The following is a 22185-nucleotide window of genomic DNA, read 5'->3' on the forward strand; positions in this document are numbered from 1 at the left end:
GTGTAATATGCATATGGGTGTGTGCTAAAACCGAATCAATAAATTTAGTTTCACTCAATTCAAAATTATAATTTTTCTGGAAGTACAAAAAATTCGGTTCACTTTTACTACCAACCAAACCAAACGGGAAAAATCAACCAAGCCGATGAGATCAGTTCATTTAAATTTTTAAATATGAAAGTCTTCTAATATCAATTGAGTAATGAGGATAATCAATAGTTCATTTCAATTCAATTTGAACCGAATACACACCAATAATTACGCAGGAGGTTTCCATAAGATGAATGGTTCTTAATAAAAAAGTGAATTTGATACTGCAACTCGGAAAATGATATCCACGTCATATTGGCAATATTTTGAGCTAGCATGGTGGCCAGTGGTCAAAACCCTCGAGAACTTGTTATTTTTGGATAGGTGGCAGTGGAACAGTTAAAAAGAATTAATTACACAATCAAGTACAGGTTGATAAAGAAAAGTTGCCTCCCAATGAAATTATGAAAAATTATAACAGAAACAGAGAAAGCATTTACAGTATGAAGATACCTTCTTTTACTTCATTATTGCTCCTTCAGTAATTTTCCATCCCGAATTGGAACGAGACATCTGATATCTCGTTGTGTAAGTTGTGATGTTTGAGGCATCATTCTCAGGTTGAGCCGCATCAATTAAGGAAGCTGACTCTTTTATAGTTGCTTCCACTACAGCATGTTGCCCATCTACAGAGACAATCACACTGTCAATGGTTAGGTCCAGTAGAGTATAATCATATACCCAACCGAGTTGTGCTATTTCAGCAGCGCGCTCCTTCCAAGTTTTTAACATCTGACCATCCAGAACCTGTAAATTGTTCTCAAAATCAGAAATTTGAAGACAGTTATCCTGTCAATCGTTACATTAAAACAAACTCTTCAAGTATTAATCAAAAACTGTTTCACCTCATGCAATTTTCCTAAAGCGTGTTCGGATCCAAAAGCCTGAGATTTAATGCTCTGCCACTTGTGTACTATATCCTCTGCATATCTTGCATCCATTCTGGGCAATTCCTCGACAGATTCATCTAATGGAGACACTGCCAAGTTGGATTCCAATATGAAGCAGTTTTAGAAGGACATATTCTTAAAGGAAGCACAATAACTAGTTTCTCGCTGTAACAGCATGGCATGACTAAGAAAAGAAATTCTCTACAGTTATTTCAAGACAAATGGCCTCGGTTAAGCTGAATGGGCAAATTAAGATTTACATAGCTGATCCTAGGTAGTTGAAATGATGCACTAAATCATACCTACATTGATGGTGCCAGAGGCCATTGCCGGAGCGATACTATTACGCTGAATGGAGGAGCGAGTCCTGACAGGCAAACATTTCAAGCTAAACAAAGTAACCAGTCCAATTGCGATACCAGTTGACATGAACTTAATAATAGCATCTTTCCTTTCACTAGCAATCAATTCTTCTTCATTCACTTCAGCATGACTGTGCTCTCCAGGAATTTCAGCTATGACATCTGAATCAAGTGATTCATGATAATCTTCATTTGCTACAGAAGAAAAAGGATAATTCATGCCACCACTTTCTAATCTTGTACCCTTCTGGCTGATAGGAAACACCTTCTGCAATGCCTGAATTGCACCAGCCTTAACATGGTCAATAACAGCAGTAGTAGCCTTCTCAGCCTTGATCTTCACAATGGCTGCTGCTGCAGCCAGGCCACCTCGTTCCTGACTCTCTAAATATCTCAAGACCGCAGGATCATCATAGTAGTCTCTAAGCTTAACTTGTATATTATTGGTATCTCTAAATCTAGGAAGAACCACTTCCATTAACCAAGTCTCCAACAGTTTACAAAGAAAGGGAAGATCATTGTCATCATCATCCGGATAATTTTTCATCATAAAATCTACAAAGGGTGGATTTCTATAAGGTGAAGTATCACTGTCTAGGCCCAATTGTCTGCGACACTCATCTAGATCCCCAAGAAGAAGTGAACAAAGACCCAGGGCTAAAGCATAGTCTATATCATGGTACTGTTTGGGAGCATAAGCAGAGTCAGCACTCCATTGACCTGTTAACTTAATCTGTTGAAGTTGATGAAATAGCGCTTCAGCCTGAGGTATATGACGAGGAGATTTACCAACAAAAGCTTGAGCAACAAGGGCAAGTGCTGTTCTACAAGCTTCAAATTCTTCAGGAACAATATCTTTTGGTATGGCTTGATATAGGTTGATCTTTCATGGGTGAAAATGGAAAATTGAAAAGAATAAGGAAATTACCTTACATAATAATCATTAAGCATGATAAGGAAATAACAGAGAGCTCGATCCACAGTACCTGCTCTGCAGCAGTCATGTGTAAAAAGGCCTGTTCCATGAAATCATCACGGGTAAATCCTCCCGCAACAGGTACAGCTCCTCCTCTTCCAACAGCGGATAGTATATTGCGCACTCCACGAAGACCCTCATCCCGCCTCATCTGGTATATGTCATCAAGTGGTAGTGCCAGAAGATGTAGGACACGTCGAGGGTTGATCTCCTCTAAAGTCTCATCGATTTGTTCAAGTAAATCTGGTGCAAGCCTGCTGGCACCTTCCTCCTATATCACATCAAAAGAAATTACTAAGAGTATCCAGAACATAGTTTACTAAATTCATTAGCTTAAAATTACATAATTTACTCAAGAACGTCAAAGCAACAACAAAATGTTCCAACATAAGTGTTATCAGAATGACGGATAAAATTTAACTTGTAATTGAATACCTGCAAGAGTTTGAGTGCTCTTTCGAGCATCTCACTGCCTCTAATAAAATCAGGCGGAGTGAATGCCATAGCGTTCCTCGATTCTTCGACATAAGCAAGAGCCATAACAAGAACCAAATCTTGCTTGAAAGACTTTGGCAGTCTCTCTCTAAGCAAATTTTCTCCAATAATAAGAACCTCCTCTGTCTCTCCCGCTTCTTCCAATACACAGAGAGCCCCCGGAACCTACATAAACAGTTTCCATTGCAACCAATATCAATATTAGTTATATGGTATTCTAAATATTAGTAATGAAAATGAGTTGACCTTGTCCAAGGGGACTTGAGTGATGATAGTATCGAGCTCATCATCAACAAGGGCTTGATTGTATTCTCGTCTAGACTGGGAGTTAGATAGGGTTTCACAAGCAGCTTGAAGAATGTGTCTACGGCTAATCAAAGTGTCTTCACTGAAACCAGAGTGAGGAGGTTTAGAAACCCTAGCTGCATAAGCTCTTTTTATACCATCTCCAAGAAAATGCGCCTCTGCTCCTAATACCTTAATTTTTAATCAAGACGGCAGATTAATAGTCCATTGGAAAACAAACAAAAAAACAAAATTAAGTTGAATTTTAAAATACCTGATAGAAATTAAGGGGGATAGAAACGAGGCGTTCGGGAGGGGGAAGAGGGGGAGGAGGAGGGGGAGGAGCGAGGACGGTGGTGGTGGTGGAGGAAGAAGAATGGTGGAGGTCGGAGGAGTCGTTAGCGTTAGTGGCGAAGAAGTGGAAGTCGCTGAGGAGGCGATCGGCCCATTTGGTGGCGGAGCAAGTGACGGAGAGGGAGGAAGTAGGCCTGGAAGATCTTTTAGGAGGCGGAGAGGAAGGGATTAAGGGTCTGATGCCCAAGTACGTCATGCCTTCCATTTCATTCAATTCAAAGATTCTGCTTTCTTGCTTGCTTAAACCTCTCAGGAACAGGTTGAACACTACTCGTCTACTAACTTGTTTTTTACTGTAACATAAATATCTAAATTCATGCTAACAATCTGTTGCACTTCAAGCGCTCAAATGTTCTCCCTCTTTACCACTTCTTCATGGAATACGTATCCGGCCCGGCTGTCCGGGCCGTTTCCTTAAGGCCTTTTTTTTAAGCTCGGGCCCAATTCTGAAAAAAGTTTTTTACTTTATTGGCCAACTGTAACTTTTATTCTTCCACATTTTTTCATATAAATCCGTAACAAATCTGGTCTGAACACGTCGTATATATAAAATGTAAGGGTCGGATTTGAGTAACAAATATAACATCCAGACTAGACTCATACTTCGACTTATGTAACACATAGTAAAGGGTCCGGCCCGGCCCATGAACAAGAGTATTTAGGGTTTTTTTGATAAATACCCATGATAGGGTAAAATATTCTCAAAAATACTTTGTCAAAGTTTGTTTTTGAAAAATACTGTTTGTACTTTTTTTTTCTCAACAATACTTTTTCTATTCTCAAATATACGATTTGGTAAACCAATTGGTTACTAACGGTATACTAAACAAAATTTATATTTTAAATGAAAAATTCAGGTTTACTAATAAAATTATTAACGCTATACTACAATTTAATTAGCTATAAATTTATTAACGGTTTACTCACGGTTAACTAGCAGTATACTATAATTAAATTTATTAATTTTTGAAAAAGTAAAGTTTGTTTAAAATACACAATTCAAAGTTTACCAACAATATTCAAATATTAACGATACATTCAAATAAAAATTATTATAAGTATATCAACGGTTAACCAACGTTTACTAACAGTATATTAAAAATAAAATTATTGGTTACTAATGATTTATTAACGATACATTCAAATAAAAATTATTATAAGTATACCAACGGTTAACACAATATTTACTAATAATGTACTACAAATAAAATTATTGGTTAGTAACGATTTATTAATGATATATACAAAATAACTTTTTTAGCAAGTTTACCAACAATTTACTCAAAGTTTATTAACGGTAAACCAACACCAAAACCGTCCTTCACTTCACAATTTGAAAACAAGATTAAGAAGCACGCAGATATAAGAAAAAGAAGAAGGATGTGATTAGTAGAACAATTTGCAGAGTCACTTCTACTCCCTAAACAATGATAAATAAGTTGAAAGAAATATGTTTCATCATCCATGGACAATAATATGGAAGAAATATGCCCAATTAACTGTAATATATTGCCCAAATCTATGAATCAGAAACAATTAGATGAAAGCTAAACAAAACAACAGAAAATAAATTGAGAACAAACTAACGGAAAACTTCTAATGTAATCGACCCTCGCTAGAATCCGTACGCTTTTGCGCCGCCTTTATCTGTCGACTTCGATTACCCTAACTATCAACCCAATTACCCTCATTATCTCAACCACCACCACCACCACAACAACAACAACCGTCTTTCACTTCGCAATCACCACGAGCACAGACTGTTTTGATGCGTTCCCTGCCGGAGGAGGAGCGGTAGCCGGAGTGATGCTTCTATCTATTGCTGTCATTGCTTTCTTGAAAATCGATTCTAATTCTTTGATTTGAAAAAGGGAAAAGTAATTAAATCAATGAAGAGAGAAAAATGGAACTGAGAATTGATTTGTCTTCTTTCTTAAATTTGTTCTCTGGTGGCTGTTTTGATATTGTAGGGTTTGGAATTTATGAAAACAATATTGCCGTATTTATCACAATTAGAAAACATACAAATCAAAAAAGAAAAAGGAAAATAGTATTCTTCAATAATCAAAACATCTACCGTATGTTTGAGATTAAATATGCTCAGCACCGTGTATGGTCTAAAAATCTCGAGTATTTATTAGAGGGATTTGGACTCCAATCTTAGCAATGGAAAGCATGTAGGTATTCTTTTAAGGAGCACCGTTTTGATGAATTAAGAAATTATCATTGTGCTGGCTATACTCCAATCCGTCTAAATTTAATTTATTTACTTTTGACATAAGTTTGAGCTATGTTTGAACTCACATTAACTTTCAATTTATTCATTAATGAATTTTAAATAGGGATAATATAGAAAAATTTGGTGTAAAAATTAATTATTTTTTGAAAGTGGACAAAAATTTTGGGACAATTTTTTTCTCTAAAAATAGACAACTCTGTTGGGACGAAGGGAGTAACAAAATGAATAGCTCAACAGTCAATATAGGAATCATAGCAGAAACATTTAATACTTTGTAGAAATTTCATATAAACTATCCTATGGTCAAATCCTAAAATAATTTTTTTTGTTCACATAAAAATAACCAGAAAATGATTATAAATTTTAAAAGTACACTTTCTTTGAAAAGTTCACTTTATTTCTTTATACTTAAAACCTATCACTTATTGTATATCAAATATGTCCATAATTCATCTCTGAAGCATATAATATGTATTTATTATAATTCAATGCATAAATTTTAAAATCAAAGAATTATTTCAAATAGTTGCGTTTTTTTTTTCTGCATTCAGAGAGTTAAATTTAAATGGGCTTGACCGGAAGTCGTCCAAAGTCGGCCCTATATCCATACGAGTAGAGAAAAAAAGGCTAATGATCAAAACGACAAACAGCAGAAAGCAAAAGTACAAAAAAGTCATTCAAAGTCCAAACCTTGAGTTATTATTATTACAATATCCTTAATCAATTCTATTAAAAAGTCACTGTACCCTTTTTAATCCAAAAACAGTAATAAAAAGCACATAAACTGATATACACTTGTACTTCCACAAATGGCGTCGTTTCAGTCATTCACTCTTCCCACTCCGTCTCTCTGCTCTGATAGTACCACCTCACACTGAAACGCTCCTCTTATTATATTCCCATTCTCTCACCAAATTCCATTATTTTAGTCTCCTCCTCCTTCCTCTTCTTCTTCATCACATCCTTCAATGGCAACGGCTATTTTTCTCTTCTCCATTTTTCATATTACTATCTGCTGCTTAACTTTCACTACAACCATCAACGCCGTTCCGTTATCGGAGATTCAAGCATTAACGTCCTTCAAACTCAGCCTCCACGATCCGCTCGGCGCATTAGACGGCTGGAATGTGTCGACGCCGTCAGCTCCATGCAACTGGCGTGGCATTGTCTGTTACGATAACCGAGTTCGCGAGCTCCGTTTACCTCGTCTCCAACTCACTGGAATAATCTCTCCTCAGCTTGCTAACTTGCGCCAGCTGCGCAAGCTAAGCCTCCATTCTAATAACTTTAACGGCGTTATACCTCCTTCTCTTTCTCAATGCTCTCTTTTACGCGCCGTTTACTTACAGTCCAACTCACTCTCCGGTCACCTTCCGTCTTCCGTCGTTAACCTTTCTAATATTCAAGTCCTTAATGTCGCGCACAATCTTCTTTCCGGAAATATTCCTAGTGGAATATCATATTCACTTAAATACCTCGATTTATCGTCGAATGCATTCTCCGGTCAAATACCAGCCAACTTCTCCTCGAAATCTCAGCTTCAACTCATCAATTTATCGTTCAACAAATTCTCAGGTGAAATACCGGTGACTATCGGTCAGCTCCAAGAACTGGAGTACTTATGGTTAGACGCAAATAATCTGTACGGTACTTTACCGTCGGCGATTGCCAACTGTTCTTCACTTGTACATTTAAGCGCTGAGGATAATAAAATTAGCGGTCTGATTCCGGCGAGTGTTGGTTCGTTACTTAATCTCGAAGTGATTTCTTTATCACGTAATGGACTTTCCGGTTCGGTTCCTGAGAATATATTTTGTAAAAATTCTTCGTTAAGGATAGTTCAGTTAGGGGTTAATGCATTCACGGGGATTGTTAAAAGTGGGGAGAGTGTGTGTGATAGTGTTTTAGAGGTTTTAGACATTCACGGGAATCTTATAAACAGTGTGTTTCCTTATTGGTTGACTAATTTGACTGCGCTCAGATTTCTTGATCTGTCGAGTAATCTTTTTTCTGGGGTTTTACCAGTTGGTATTGGTAATCTTTTGAGGTTAGAGGAGTTAAGGGTTGCTAATAATTCATTAACTGGTGTTATTCCTTCTCAGATTCTCCAATGTAGTCAGTTAAAGATTCTTGATCTTGCAGGGAATGGGTTTGTGGATGAGCTTCCTGTGTTCTTGAGTGAATCAAGGAGGTTGAAGCTGTTATCTTTGGGAAGAAATAAGTTTGTGGGTCAGATTCCTAAGAGTTTTGGAGTCCTGTTTGAGCTTGATACTTTGCAATTGAATGAAAATAATCTCACAGGAAATGTACCACAAGAGATATTGAGATTAAGTAATTTGAGTACTTTGAATCTTGGTCATAATGATTTTTCTGGGGAGATTCCTTATAATATAGGAGAGTTAAAAGGGTTGGTGGTTTTAAATTTAAGTGGTTGTGGGTTTTCAGGGAGGATTCCGGCGAGTATTGGGAGTTTGTTGAAGCTTACAACACTTGATTTAAGTAAGCAGAATTTGTCTGGTGATTTACCGATTGAGCTTTATGGGTTGCCAAGTTTACAGGTTGTTGCATTGGAAGAGAATAAGTTAGCTGGAGACGTTCCTGACGGTTTTAGCAGCTTAGTTGGCCTAAAATATGTCAATCTCAGTTCTAATTCATTCACTGGTGTGATTCCTGCAACGTATGGATTTCTAAGTTCATTAGCTGCTCTCTCACTCTCTTGGAATCGAATATCGGGAGTGATTCCACCGGAGATTGGTAATTGTTCTAGTCTTGAAGTTCTTGAACTTCGTTCGAATAATTTGAATGGCAATATTCCGGTTGATATTTCTCGTTTATCTCATTTAATGAAACTTGATCTTGGCCATAATAATTTAACTGGTGAGATCCCAGAGGAGATCTACAAATGCTTCTCTTTGAATTCCCTTTTGCTGGATGATAATCAGCTCTCAGGACATATACCAGACTCATTGTCCAGATTGCCCAACCTAACGGAACTGAATCTTTCCTCCAACAGCTTCAGTGGTGTCATTCCAGAATTGCTTGCCTCTAGATTCAACGACCCCTCCGTGTTTGCTATGAACGCAGAATTATGCGGAAAACCTCTGGGTAGGGAATGTGCAAACGTAAGGAACAGAAAAAGGAAAAGATTATTCATATTCATTGGTGTTGCAGTAGGTGGTGCATTCTTTTTAGTACTGTGTTGTTGCGGCTACATTTACAGCTTCTTACGCTGGCGTAAAAGGGTAGCTGGCGAAAAGAAGCCAAGTCCAGCACGAGCAAGCTCAGGAGCTGACAGGAGCCGTGGAAGTGGCGAGAATGGAGGGCCGAAGCTTGTCATGTTCAATAACAAGATAACATATGCAGAGACATTAGAGGCAACAAGGCAATTCGATGAGGAAAATGTGTTGAGCAGAGGAAAAAATGGACTCGTTTTCAAAGCCACGTATCAAGACGGAATGGTGCTGTCCATCCGTCGCCTTCCTGATGCATCGATCGACGAAGGCACGTTTCGTAAAGAAGCGGAATCATTAGGAAAGGTGAAGCACAGAAACTTAACAGTTTTACGCGGCTACTATGCAGGACCACCACCTGATGTAAGGTTACTTGTTTATGATTACATGCCTAATGGTAACTTAGCTACTCTCCTCCAAGAAGCCTCTCATCAAGACGGGCATGTTCTAAATTGGCCAATGCGGCACTTAATTGCTTTAAGCATTGCTCGTGGCATAGCTTTTTTGCATTCGCTGTCAATGATCCACGGAGATATCAAGCCACAAAATGTTCTTTTCGATGCCGATTTTGAAGCACATTTATCTGAATTCGGACTCGAAAAGCTAATCATAGCACCGCAGGCAGAGGCTTCAACCTCTGCCACACCGGTTGGTTCGCTAGGCTATGTGTCTCCAGAAGTAGCATTAACAAGAGAAGCTACAAAAGAAGCTGATGTGTATAGCTTTGGGATTGTATTGCTGGAGATTCTAACAGGGAGGAAACCGGTGATGTTCACAGAAGATGAAGATATTGTGAAGTGGGTAAAAAGGCAATTACAAACGGGTCAGATATCAGAATTACTTGAACCGGGATTGCTTGAACTAGACCCTGAGTCATCAGAATGGGAAGATTTCTTGTTAGGAGTCAAAGTTGGACTTTTATGCACAGCAACTGATTCAAGTGATAGACCATCAATGGCTGATATTGTGTTCATGCTTGAAGGTTGTAGGGTTGGACCAGAACCAGAAATTCCTTCATCAGCTGATCCCACTACTTTGCCTTCTCCAATCTGACCAAATTATGTGTATTTTTTTATTTCAGAACAGAATTAATTAATTTCAGGAAAAGTAGTATCATTCTTTATTAATATTGTCTTTGTTAATTCAATTTATGTCCTAAATTAAAAGAAAACATAGCATAAGGCCTACGGCGCCGTTTGAATAAACAAATTCATAATGTGGTCAAAGAAAGAATATAATACTTGCGGGAATTCTGAGGGCCCGCATAAAATTCCAGTTCTATTGAAAAGAGGGATACGCCACGTGGAGAAATCTAAAGGAAGGTAAAAGTAGCCGTTAAAGTGAGTGGTGAGATGGCAGGTTGTTTTATAGGAAAATGGAGCATATCATCGGTGTTTGGTTTGATTTTGGAATTAAGCAAACAGTAAGAAAACCATCAGATTATGTGGTGGCTGCCACGTAGGATTATCAATGTGATGACCTGTCAGTGGTCCTGACTGTGACAAAGTCCTGTCCACTTTAAGCGTGACAGACAATAATATGGTGGCACATGAATTGGATGGTTTTTTCATTTTTGTACACTAGTAAGTACCCACTTACTTACTCTCTCTTTCAATAATATCTGAAGAAATTTTCAGCATTAACTCCTATAATTAATTAATCATAATGCATCAATATTCAATGCAACGTACAGTGTACTGTCTTTTTTAATGCATCTTGTGAGCGACTGACTGACTACAGAATCCGGACTAAAAAATGAATGATTTAAACTTTTTTTTTTTGATAATTAAATGATTTAAACTTTAAAGACTGTAAACAAAAAAAATCAGATAAACTATCAAATTCATTATAAAATAAATTGGATATCTCTGACCTGGATGAATTCACACAATACCCACTATTCTAATTATTACATGAAAAGATATACTTTTTTTCCGTTCTAAAATAATAGTCTTATTTGTCATAATTTATCAGTTCAAAAATAATAGTCATACTTAACTTGTTATTGTTTTGTTTCTATATTACTCTTATTTATAACATTTTAACTATAAAATTGGTTATAAATTGTTAATTTTAACAATCATTAATTTAATTTTATAGTTTAATATTTTAATTTTTTTATAAAGTCACATTTAATAATATATAAAAGGATATGTTTAATGTGAATACTAGTATTATACTACTCTTTCCCTCTCAAAATGATAAATATTAATGCCATTTTGTAGCCTTAAATTATAAATATTGATTTTTTTATTGATAATTTTTTTTATTAATTATAATATAATTTATTACAACAAACATATATTAAAAAAATTACTATATTAAATAAGAGTAAGTAATATATTTTACAATTTGAATAATTTTGACTAAATAAATTAAATTTCATAATAATTATATTTATTCTAAATTTATTAATTTTAAAAATTTAGAATGGAAAGAGTGTAATACCGCTATAAAAAATAAATGGATATTATAAAGGTTTAATTATTCAAAAATACCTAACTTTTTTCAATTTTTGTTCGTCTATAATCCCATCTTTTAAAATTGTCAATTTTACCTCATTTTCAATTTTATGCTTTTTATATTGCTTTAAATTGTTCCAATTTGTAATTTTATAATAAAAAGATAAAGTAATATGAAGAATATATATAAAAAATTCTTCATTCTAATTTAAACAAATGACTACAATTCAAATTGAAAATTAAAAAACAGAATAAAATTGACAATGTTGAAAGATGGAACTATAAACGGAAAAAGTCAAAAAGATGGAATATTCTTCAATGGTTAAGCGTAATTTAAATGTAGCATCCGTCACTTTCACTTCCTTTTAATTTATTGTTTAAGTTGTAACCACACCCTGCACAGTGTCATTTCAGACTTTTCAGTAAAAATCTATCAACTTCTTGTGAATTTGTCACATAGAAGTAGATTGTGCAGCATGCCATACCCATCAACAAAATTATGAACTTTTACTGCGCTGGCTGTACAAAAGAATGGACCCCCTCATTTAAAATTCAGTTGTTCTCATCAATGTTTTGAAAACCGGACCGGACCGGCCGGTCGGACCGGATTAACCGGGAACCGGCTGGATGTCCGGTTCGGTTTTCTGTTAAAATCGGAATATTAAAAAACCGGTCAAAACCGGTCAAAAACCGGATTTGACCGGAAAAACCGGATTTTGCCCAAAAATCGGACAAATCCGGTTTTTAATAAAATAGGCAAAAAAACACTTTTTTTGGCTAGAAAGTACATTTGTGGCCCCTACCATGTGTGTCTTTTCTTTCTCTCACCCATGTGCATTGATTTTTCTCTCTCATATTAATTACTCTTACTATTTTCTCTCTCACATGTCATTTTAACTTTTATGAAATAAAATTTTCACTAAAAAAAACACCAACTCTCTCTAATATTATTATATACTCTTAAATATAAATTAAGAAAATATATTTTTAAATATTAATTATTTATAATTATATTACATGAAAAAAATTATAATTGTTTTTTTTACATATTATCATATTTTTATTTATAACATACTATATTATATTTTTTATTTAAATATTATTAATTATTAAAATTTAAAAATTATATATTTATCTCTTGAATATTATTATATAATTATATTCATAATAAATTATTTTAAAATTAAAATATAATGACAAGTTAAATTAAAAGTTATGTTTTTTAAAAATTATAGTTTTTCTCATACATATAATTATTCTATACACAGATAAATATTGATCAATTATTATTATATTTCACACATTTGATAATAAATTCTATTTAAAGATAATTTTATTTAAATATTTTATCATATTTTATAGTTATGATACATATTTTTAATTTAAATAATTTATATTTATTATAATTAAAAAATCCGGTTGAACCCGGTTGAACCGGTCGAACCGTGAACCCCCGACGAAGCCGGTTCGATCTCCGGTCCGGTTTTAAAAACATTGGTTCTCATTACTAAATTGGAACTTCCCTCACCAACAAGTAGTTGAGCAATAATGTCTGCTTGCGAAAATGATATGCCCGTGATCACTTTGAAGCCTTAACATTCAAAGCAGCAGACCTTTCTGCTATATCCTTATTTACATTACAACAATGGTAGCTGTAATCGAACCGAGCCAAACATTTAGATGTCCATGATTAGTTAATTACATAAATGAGTAATGTTCGTGTTTAGTTTATTACATCGATGAGTAATGCTCATGTTTGACTCTAGCTCAGTTTAAGCTTTGCATACTAAATTCGAACTCGGTTCATTTAGATTTTGCAGCTTTTAAATCACCTGCTCGAGTTCAGCTGATTAGATGCTAAACGAGCAGAGCTTGAAATCAACTTGTTGAGCACTAAAACAAGTCGAGCACCAATATGCTCAAGTTCAGTTTGTTTTAAAAAATAAACATGTTTGCGCTCAATTCGTTTAGACTACGGAGAAGCTCTAATTAATAAATTCAGTTTAATTCAACCTGATATTACATGAAGAATTTGAATTCCGGTTTGATTCGTTTTGAAAGTTAAACAGTCCAGATAAGTATAGTAAAAATCAAACTGATCCGAAAAAACCAACCAAATTAACTGGTTCGGTTCAATTTGATATATTTTTAATCCTTAAAAATTCAGTTCAATTAGATTTTTGAAAGAAAAAAAAATCAATTTAGTTTAAACCTAATGCATGCCTCTTTTTATAGTAAGGAAAAACAAAGATAATATTTTCTGGCTCTTTCAACCGGAACTGCTCATTATTTTTTGGGAAAGGGTCATTTATGCCCTTATGGTTTGACTCCAGGATCAAGTAAGCCCTCAATGTTTGATAAGGTTCAAATATGCCCCTAAAGTCTTAAAATGTTGACAAGCAGGCCCCTAATTTTGACGCATAAATAAGACGCTAGGGGCCTGGTTGTTCATTTTTTAAAACATTAGGGGCAATATTTTGAACCTTTCTTAATCCTAAAATCAAACCTTAAGGGTATAAATGACATTTTTCCCTTATTTGTTTTTAGGAAACTGCTCACTGTTAATTTAATCTTACATATACACACTAAACTTGTACATAGAAAGAATGTTATACTGATACATTATTTGAGTTTTTCTAAATTGAATTTAAATGGAGATCATCATATACTTGATGAAGACATGTATATAAATAAAAATTACACCAGTACCTCCTAGGCAGATATTAGATCTTCAGGAAGGGATTCATTTTCAGGATTCGGAGACAGAAACATCCGGCAAGCATACAACACAGCTGAATGGAACCCTTTTGGGTTGTCTAAGAAGACGAAATGCCCACCCTGCAATCCGGCAATAGAACAATAATTCAATCAGCCATAAAAATTAAGACTTAAGAGATACTATGCGGCCATATTTACACCCTCAAGTCCATGAGAGACAAACCTGGGGTACCCTAATGATTTCACACGGGACCTTCATATCTTTGCGAGCCCTTTGGGCTCCTTCATAATTCATCCAATCTTGCATCCCATAAATGAAAGTAGTTGGCACTTTCCATTGTGACGCACTGCAACCAAAAGTTTCGGATAAATTAGGACTTCAGTTTTAGACTTCATTTTCTAATTAGGCAGAGCATGTTCTAGCAAATACATAGTCTAACATTATAATAGAATCTAGTTTTGGAACCATAAAGGCTTAACAAATGATTTCTTGATGCAGGACGTCATGCATATGCCTCGAGTAGGAGATGCCTACGCTGATCTATGACAAAAAGTCTAATAATATGCTTAGATGCACGTGGATTTGGATTTAAGTCAAATTTTGTTGTTTGGCTTGATTAAATTGTATGAAATTGAATTTGAATTAAATAATTTCTGCATAATCAAAATTAAAGAATTTGAAACAGTAAATGGACATGCATTTCCTCTGAACTACTTCACTCTCCGCCATCATTACACAGCATATGCATGTGCACCATATACACGCATATTATCACCAGAAATGCACGCATACATTTTAGAGAAGAATATAATCTCATTTTCAGCTAGTCCAGTCAACTATTCGAGCATTTGACTTTGAATAGAGTATGTTTCTATTAAGAAGCCTATCCACTCCAACATTTAATAATGGTTCCCAATGATTCCAAAGAATAAAGCAGCCAAGCAGTCTAATTGATTTTGACATAAGTTGCAACATCTAAAATCAGTTCAAGCATCCATAAAGCATAACCAGCAAGAACAAATATCACCTTCTATTGTGTTTTAAATATCCAAAGAAAGGGACACCACCAAACAAACATGAAGCCAGATAAATTATATTGCACACTAAATAACCATCCTAAAATAAAATTGACATGTAAATTTATAGAAGCGTATAATATTAATTCACATAATAAGATATTTCGACTCCCTAGTTAAAGAGTCAACTTCAGAGCAAGAATGATGATCAAACCTTTGTAAAAGAGGCATCCGAGCAAATGCTCCAAAAGAAAATATATATTTCAAGCATAGCTCTCCACTAGCTTTGGCTGCTAAAGTATGGTACACATAGTCTGAAAAGAAAATAAATGAGTAAAAAGAAAACCGTCAGTTACCTACAACCAATGAATATGTGCTCTGTGCCACATAAATTTGAATACTACCTGTTAACAGTTTGGACTCATCCTCAGTTAATACCTCCCCAATTGAATATGAGCCGAATCTAGCACTTGTGTACCTGCGTACAAGATCTGGACCCCAAGGACCTAGACCTCTGGATTTAAAAATAGCCAGGAAATCAGAAATTGAAAGACAGGCTGTTGATGTAATACAATTAACGCATTACATTAAAAAATGTCCACTTATATGTCCTAAAATAAGTGTAAATGGACCAGTATATGGAGCGATTTAATTGTATAATTCCTGTGAGATACCTTGTTGGATATCTCTTTGCTTTAGATTAAATGAGAACACTCCCAAAACGATATATAGCAAACGTCAATGTTTAGTTTTCTATAATTTTGCAAGCATTAGGGATTGTGGTTAATGCGATGCTAATTACAAACAAAACCAGAGAGAAAAATGTGATTGGACATTTTGTAACAGGATACGGAATCTAAATTGATCGACAGAATGCATGAAAGTTTTTATAGTAACTGTTTCAGACAATCTCATAAAAGGATGATAGAATACATGTTTATACCTAATAACCTTCTGAGGTGTAAAATTAGATTCCCACAAATGATTCATAATTGCTCCTTTCCACGTAGATCTAAAACGAGTAAGCTGCTCAGATCTGTCTTCTGATTCTGAAGAAAATCCAGCAGATCCCACTAAGATTAGATGTTTAACGTGCTCAGGATGCTGCAACATGGATACATAATGTAAGAAAAAGCCTAAATGTTATCACATTGAGTTAAAATTCTGGTATGCATGGGAGAGCACCTTGAGAGCATATTTAGCTGCAACATACCCTCCGAAAGAATGCCCAAGTAGTATGAAGTTACTGAGATTTTTCTCTTTTCTCCATGCCTCAAATGAGTCGATGAACCATGCCTCAGTTTCTACATTATAGAACATAACATAATTAAAAAGATTCTTTCTATGGGGTATCGCAAAGTAATTAGAAAATGAACCCTTAAGAACTTGCAAAACAATGAATATCAATGCTACCTTCAGTGCTCTTGCATGTAAAGTCAGGTCTACTTGATCCACCCCAACTAAATAGGAAAAAGCACAATAAGTATCTTTTCAAATTAGTACAAAAAAGCGCCACACATCACCAGCACTACATCACAATAATAAAACCGCAATGTAGAAATGGCGAACTGATTAATTAGGCGATTATATTGCTACCAAAAAAGAGGGAGGAAGTTGATTTATACTTCTTTTTATTCCTAAACATTACTACGAAGATAAATACTTCTCGCATCTTCATTTTCTCCTTATACACGAACTTCAAATAAGTGCAAGAATTTAACTGAATTCTCATGTTTGGAAAACTCAAAGTTTTTAAAGTTTAATACATTTCAAATTATAAATAAAAACGAGGCATTAATCATAATGAAATCACGCCAATACTAAATGAGATTGTAATGCTACATAATTCATATTCATAAATATACAAAGACGAGTAGGAACAACAAGAAAATTATAAAAAAAATTACCCAAGCTGATCGATAGCAATGACCTTGAAACGAGCAGAAAGAGCATCAAAATTGCGAAAGAAGAAGCCCTGAGAAGCAGCATATCCATGAACCATTACAAGTGTGGGCGGATCTTTCTCTTTGCTATCGAATGTAACCGTGTTAATAAACCGCGGCTCATTACTTTGAGATCGAAACCATCTCACTTTTGACCCCGGCGGACCGGACCCTATATTTACTTGTTCTACAACATACGGAGTCCTGCAAAAATAAAATCAATTAAATTACAAGGTTCAATTGAATTTAGGTATTTTTGTATTCCATAGGCAATTAACTAGTTAATCAATATACTTGACGAGAGAGAGAAGACGATTTTCGGCGGCGATGATGTGGTCGGTGGAAGTTGGGATCCAACGGAGAATAGATGGCCATAGATTTCTTGTTTTTGCCCATTTTGATGCTGGTGTAGACGTTGAGGTTGCAGCAGCAGCCGCCGCTTCGGCCATTTTTGATGATTTTGGGGAGCTAGATAGTCGTGGTAATTTTAGTTGTGGACGAAGTAATTTCATAAGCACCTGATAATTTAAAAATCAATGCAAAGAGTAAAGTTATTTATATATATATGGCGACGACTGGAACGCGCGCCATGAAATGTTAAACGGTGGATTTAACCTCCGTTAAGAGGAAAGGTGCATTTTTAACCTGGAGGCTACGTACTAAATGACGTCGTCTCGTCAAAGATACTTGGGTTACGTAGGCCCTGACGAAACAATTACTGTACTGTACCACACAAATTTCTGTCTAAAAGCCGGTTCATTAAAAATTTCTTAAGCACAAGTATAAATAAACTATATGAATAAATCTAAATAATACTTTTCCTAACATATAAAGTTCATAACCAGACCAACGAGCTTTTTAATTCAAATAGAATACGTGTTCGGCTGCAAACGCTAAAGTTGTGAGTTCAAATTTTTCCACAAGCACTCTATCTTTTCAATTATCAAAGAAAAAGTCCGTAGATAGCTTAGTTTCATTTTTTAACATGAAATACATCACCAACTCCTTTATTTACCTATCCCCAATTATTGGAATCTTAAATGAGCCACACGACCTTACAGTTTTGAATTGCCTTTCAATACGACAGGCCTGAATGGCAAAATTGTCCTATGATTTTTGCTCATCAATAAAAAAATGAATTTATGCGCCACTGACAGCAATAATCACATATATCTAAGTATTAAACTCTAAATTTATTTATTTACTTGATCTTTATAAAAAAAAAAAAAAAAACTATCGATTAAAATGGCATAATGGTCTCTATTCTCTAGACGGACATGTTGTAAATGTCAATATATTTTGAGATTTTTATTCTACACCTTTTTGGAGCTTGACTTTATATCTATTTAATCGTCTTTAGTTTTCATTTTTTATTTAATTAAGGTAAAATCACTTTAGAAATTAGATGATAAAAGAATACTCTTTTCAATTTGTTAAATTTTATCAATTTTGCTCACCATTCAACTTTTGAATAGATGACTAGACGAGAGCCCACATCTTTTGAACAAAATGCACCTCCATAAACATAATACGAATCAAAACTCTTGTCCCCGTAAATTTCAAGACATGTATAATGTATAAGTTATGCATTTGGCTTGAGTTTAATCAAACTGAGCAAATTGACATCAAAACCATTATAATGAAATAAGTGCACAATTTACTGGAACATCCAACATTCAATAACTTCCTTGCCATAGTGCAGCAAGCTATTATTAGCAGCCATGAACTGCGTAAAATATGTAAAAACAATATTGTACACAAATTTTATTTCGCAACTGGACCAAAAGGATAAAAATGGGCCATTTCCTACCAAAAACTAAAATCGACCCATAACTTAGATCATCCAATAAAGAAATAAGAGAGACTCCAATCTTATACAACGCCTTAGATGTTTTACTGCATCAATAGCAGCATTAAACCAAATCGGCAGAAAACCACAATGGATGGTGGAGACAAGATTCTTCAAACGGCAAACACTTCCCGTTTTAGCGTATAATAAGTGCATCACACGAACATTAAGCATACAGACAGCTTTTACTCGGCTCTTGATTGACCAGCTCTTGAAGAAAGGATAATGCCAACAATGAGACCATAGAGCGCCAAAGCTTCAGCAAAGATGAGAATGAGGATCATTCCAACAAAAAGCTTTGGCTGTTGTGCGTTAGCTCTGCAAATTGGAACACAAAATTAAAAAAAGAAACCTTTTGCAAGAAAATGAAAACCAACAATTCAAGGAAACGGCAAGAGCTTCACATATCAATTAACTTAGAAATGTTTGGTTCAAAATTGGAAAAGAAAATGGAAATGAGAACGGAAATGAAAAGGAATGAGAATGGAAAAATCTATTTTCACATGTTGACATGTTGTTTGGTTCTATAAATTAATATAGAAATGAGAAAATGAATCAATTAAGTTTTTCATATTTTTTTATTAACATAAATGTTAAATTTTTATTTGATTCTTGTAGGAATGAGAAGTCCCTCAAAGATAAGGAGAGGAATGAGTGATTCTCGTTGAAGAGATATTCTCGTTCCTATTACTAAGTGAATTTTAATAACAAACGCAACAAAAAGAATCACACATTCTCATTCCCTCCTTGTGTTTTAAGGATCCGAACACCCCCTTAGTTTACAAAAGACTGCAGTATTCCATTAAAAAGGGCATAAAGAATGAACGAGTCATAAAACAAAATAAAACTATAATACAGTAGAGGCATCAGTTCAGCTACATTAATTTATTGAAAGAGATCATAAACCGTCATTTTATTTCCGAGCAAATTCCAAAAGACTCTACCTTCATGATCTAAACATTTCCAGTCCGAATGGCCCATCTATCTCTAAAGAAAAGTAGTATTCACAAACATGGTGATGCAAAACAGAATCCTAATTTATCAGCTTAAGCAGCACTTCAGATCAAGTGCTTGCACAGTTCAACTAGAGGCATTTTGTGCATTACAGCATATGTATAAGCTCATAAAATCGATATTCAAGGGAAAACCTACACTCCATATTAAACTAATATCCATTCACCGTGATTGCAATTTTCTTCCAAGACTATACACCAATGGTAGCTCACGTCTTTGGTCAGTAAACAAAATAAGATTAAAAAAATCCACAAAATGAAGTCATCCAAAAAAAGTCAACTATAGCAACAATCACAGTCAGATCAAATTAAGCAAAGAGAAGTACCTAACACCGGCGTCTCCAACGATGCCAATAGCCATACCGGCAGAGAGACCAGCGAGGCCACAAGAGAGACCAGAAGAGAGGTGAGCATATCCATCGAAGAGATAATACGATTTAGCCTTAGGGTTAATTCCGGTACTGATGATCACAGCGATGATCAAACCGTAAATACCTAAAACTCCAGCCATAACCACCGGCACAATCGATTTCATCACAAGCTCAGGTCTCATCACTCCCATTGACGCTACACCAACCCCGCTCTTCGCAGTTCCATAAGCAGCTCCCATGCCTGCGAATACAAAGCAAACAATCACATCAAAATGCCAGCCAGATATGAAAGAGAATTAAAGGATGGGATGGGATTGGATTGGATTACAAGAAAAAACGAGAGCAGCAGCGGCGCCTAGGAAGCCGAAGAAAGGAGCAGTTTCATCGCCGCTGAATCCCGCAGCCATTTTTATTTCACTTTGCGAAGATCTGGAGAGCCTCCTGCGTCTTGATTTTGAGTAATTCTGTCTCTCTAATCTGGAATTTTAGAGAAGAGAAGCTGTAAGCGTGTGCTTATTATTCATAGGTCATCAAGCCCTTGAGGAGCTTATATGATGGGCCGATTTATGGGCTTTCCTTAATCAACAAATATCACTAAATTGAAAGCATATCTTTGAATTGGCTTAAAAAGTATTGAGAAACTTAATTTTCTCCCCTCTCTCTCAAATAGAAAACCCTAGCCGTCAAGCGTTTCTCTTTTGTTTTTCGCTTCGGCTGCCGTCAATGGTTTATTTTTACCGTTTTCGGTAGCTATTTCTTTTTTATTGCTTTAGAATTAAATAAATGACCGACTCCTTTTCATCTTTTTCATTTTGATTGGTAAATCTACGACGAGGCGCATCAATTTCAATAGATATACAAATAAAAAATCAGAGATGGATCAAGCCCTTTCAAGATTGAAGATGAAATCGTTATAGGTTATATTAGTTTTTTTTATAACTATTTTACAGTGATTGTCTTTCTTTTTTGAAAGTTTTGCTGTTCTTTCTATATGAAAGATTTGTTGTTTTTTATGAAGAGTTTGTGAGTCTTCTGTTAGACTGAAAAGGATTTGATCTTATTGTATTAGAGCGGTTATGTAATTTTGATTTTATTTTATAAGGCGATCTGCGAATCAAGGTTTATATCGTGTTCCATGTCAGGTCATTAGAAACGGTTATACACTTTTTGAATTCTTACACCTGTAACTGCTCTTTATCATTAATGAAAGATTATTCGTTTGTCAAAAAAAAAATCTTTGAATTGGCTTAATCCCTCAATGACACCCATTTTTTCGGTTTTTTCCATTTATAGCTTCATCTTTCTAAATTTTCACTTGTAGTCATTTATCCAAATTAAAATGAAAAATAGTTCAAGTATATCATTTATATTATATTATATTATTCCAATTTGTATTATCATAATAAATTTCAAAAATAAAGCAATATAAAGTTTATTTGAATTTTTTTCCACTCTAGTTTGAACCGGCTACATTTGAAAATAAAAATTAAAAAATAAATTAAAATTAAAACTTTGTGAAATATGAAGTCATAAACAAAAAAAATCAAAAAATGAGATATTTTTAAATGATTAGTTTGAATTTGATGCTCTCTTTTTATTAATTATATTGTATTTTACGATAACAATATAAATGGATAAATTTTATAATTTAAATACCTAATAAAAGTACTGATATAAACACCAAAATTTATACAAAGGATCAATCCAGTTTATAAATTTGTGATTTAGATACAAATAACTCATTTTCAATTATTTTAATCAATAAAAGACAATATTTCATTATTTTACTCTGATTTTAAATCAATTTAAAATAAGATTAAACCATCTCCGTCGTCAAAATTTTTTATATTATACAATTTTATTTTTAATTATAAAAAATCAAAAAATATTG

The 22185-nt window shown here is 34.6% G+C and overlaps 4 protein-coding genes across 7 annotated transcripts; 1 reads left to right on the forward strand and 3 right to left on the reverse strand.

The window, feature by feature from the left end:
• Positions 1–377: 377 nt before the first annotated feature.
• Positions 378–3793, reverse strand: LOC126680907 (protein ACCUMULATION AND REPLICATION OF CHLOROPLASTS 6, chloroplastic). 2 transcript variants are annotated; one of them, XM_050376195.2, is made up of 7 exons: positions 3373–3791; positions 3060–3290; positions 2754–2978; positions 2329–2589; positions 1283–2225; positions 936–1069; positions 378–837 (listed from the first exon to the last, which is right to left on the reverse strand). In XM_050376195.2, the coding sequence occupies exons 1-7, from the start codon at positions 3655–3657 to the stop codon at positions 550–552; spliced, it is 2367 nt and encodes a 788-aa protein (XP_050232152.1). In that variant the 5' UTR covers positions 3658–3791; the 3' UTR covers positions 378–549. The 2 variants fall into 2 exon arrangements, with proteins under 2 accessions (XP_050232152.1, XP_050232161.1); XM_050376204.2 differs by lacking the exon at positions 378–837 and having other exon boundaries at positions 1287–2225; positions 3373–3793.
• A 2679-nt stretch (positions 3794–6472) lies between these two features.
• LOC126665082 (probable LRR receptor-like serine/threonine-protein kinase At4g36180) lies at positions 6473–10048 on the forward strand. The gene has a single exon (XM_050357782.2). The coding sequence runs from the start codon at positions 6660–6662 to the stop codon at positions 9972–9974; it is 3315 nt and encodes a 1104-aa protein (XP_050213739.1). The 5' UTR covers positions 6473–6659; the 3' UTR covers positions 9975–10048.
• Positions 10049–11649: 1601 nt separating this feature from the next.
• LOC126665436 (probable 1-acylglycerol-3-phosphate O-acyltransferase) lies at positions 11650–17596 on the reverse strand. Of its 3 annotated transcripts, none has more exons than XM_050358257.2 (10): positions 17356–17596; positions 17026–17265; positions 16532–16578; positions 16304–16422; positions 16062–16222; positions 15523–15632; positions 15333–15432; positions 14325–14448; positions 14093–14221; positions 11650–11778 (listed from the first exon to the last, which is right to left on the reverse strand). In XM_050358257.2, exons 1-9 carry the CDS (start codon positions 17571–17573, stop codon positions 14096–14098), a joined length of 1245 nt encoding a protein of 414 aa, XP_050214214.1. In that variant the 5' UTR covers positions 17574–17596; the 3' UTR covers positions 11650–11778; positions 14093–14095. The 3 variants fall into 3 exon arrangements, with proteins under 3 accessions (XP_050214214.1, XP_050214213.1, XP_050214212.1); XM_050358256.2 differs by lacking the exon at positions 11650–11778 and adding an exon at positions 12889–13035; XM_050358255.2 differs by lacking the exon at positions 11650–11778 and having other exon boundaries at positions 13963–14221.
• A 1140-nt stretch (positions 17597–18736) lies between these two features.
• On the reverse strand, positions 18737–20817 carry LOC126665164 (V-type proton ATPase subunit c2). Its single transcript, XM_050357874.1, has 3 exons — positions 20623–20817; positions 20250–20535; positions 18737–19228 (listed from the first exon to the last, which is right to left on the reverse strand). Exons 1-3 carry the CDS (start codon positions 20699–20701, stop codon positions 19096–19098), a joined length of 498 nt encoding a protein of 165 aa, XP_050213831.1. The 5' UTR covers positions 20702–20817; the 3' UTR covers positions 18737–19095.
• Positions 20818–22185: the final 1368 nt, after the last annotated feature.

The sequence above is a fragment of the Mercurialis annua genome, linkage group LG1-X, assembly GCF_937616625.2.
Source record: "Mercurialis annua linkage group LG1-X, ddMerAnnu1.2, whole genome shotgun sequence".
In the NCBI taxonomy this organism is placed as follows: domain Eukaryota; kingdom Viridiplantae; phylum Streptophyta; class Magnoliopsida; order Malpighiales; family Euphorbiaceae; genus Mercurialis; species Mercurialis annua.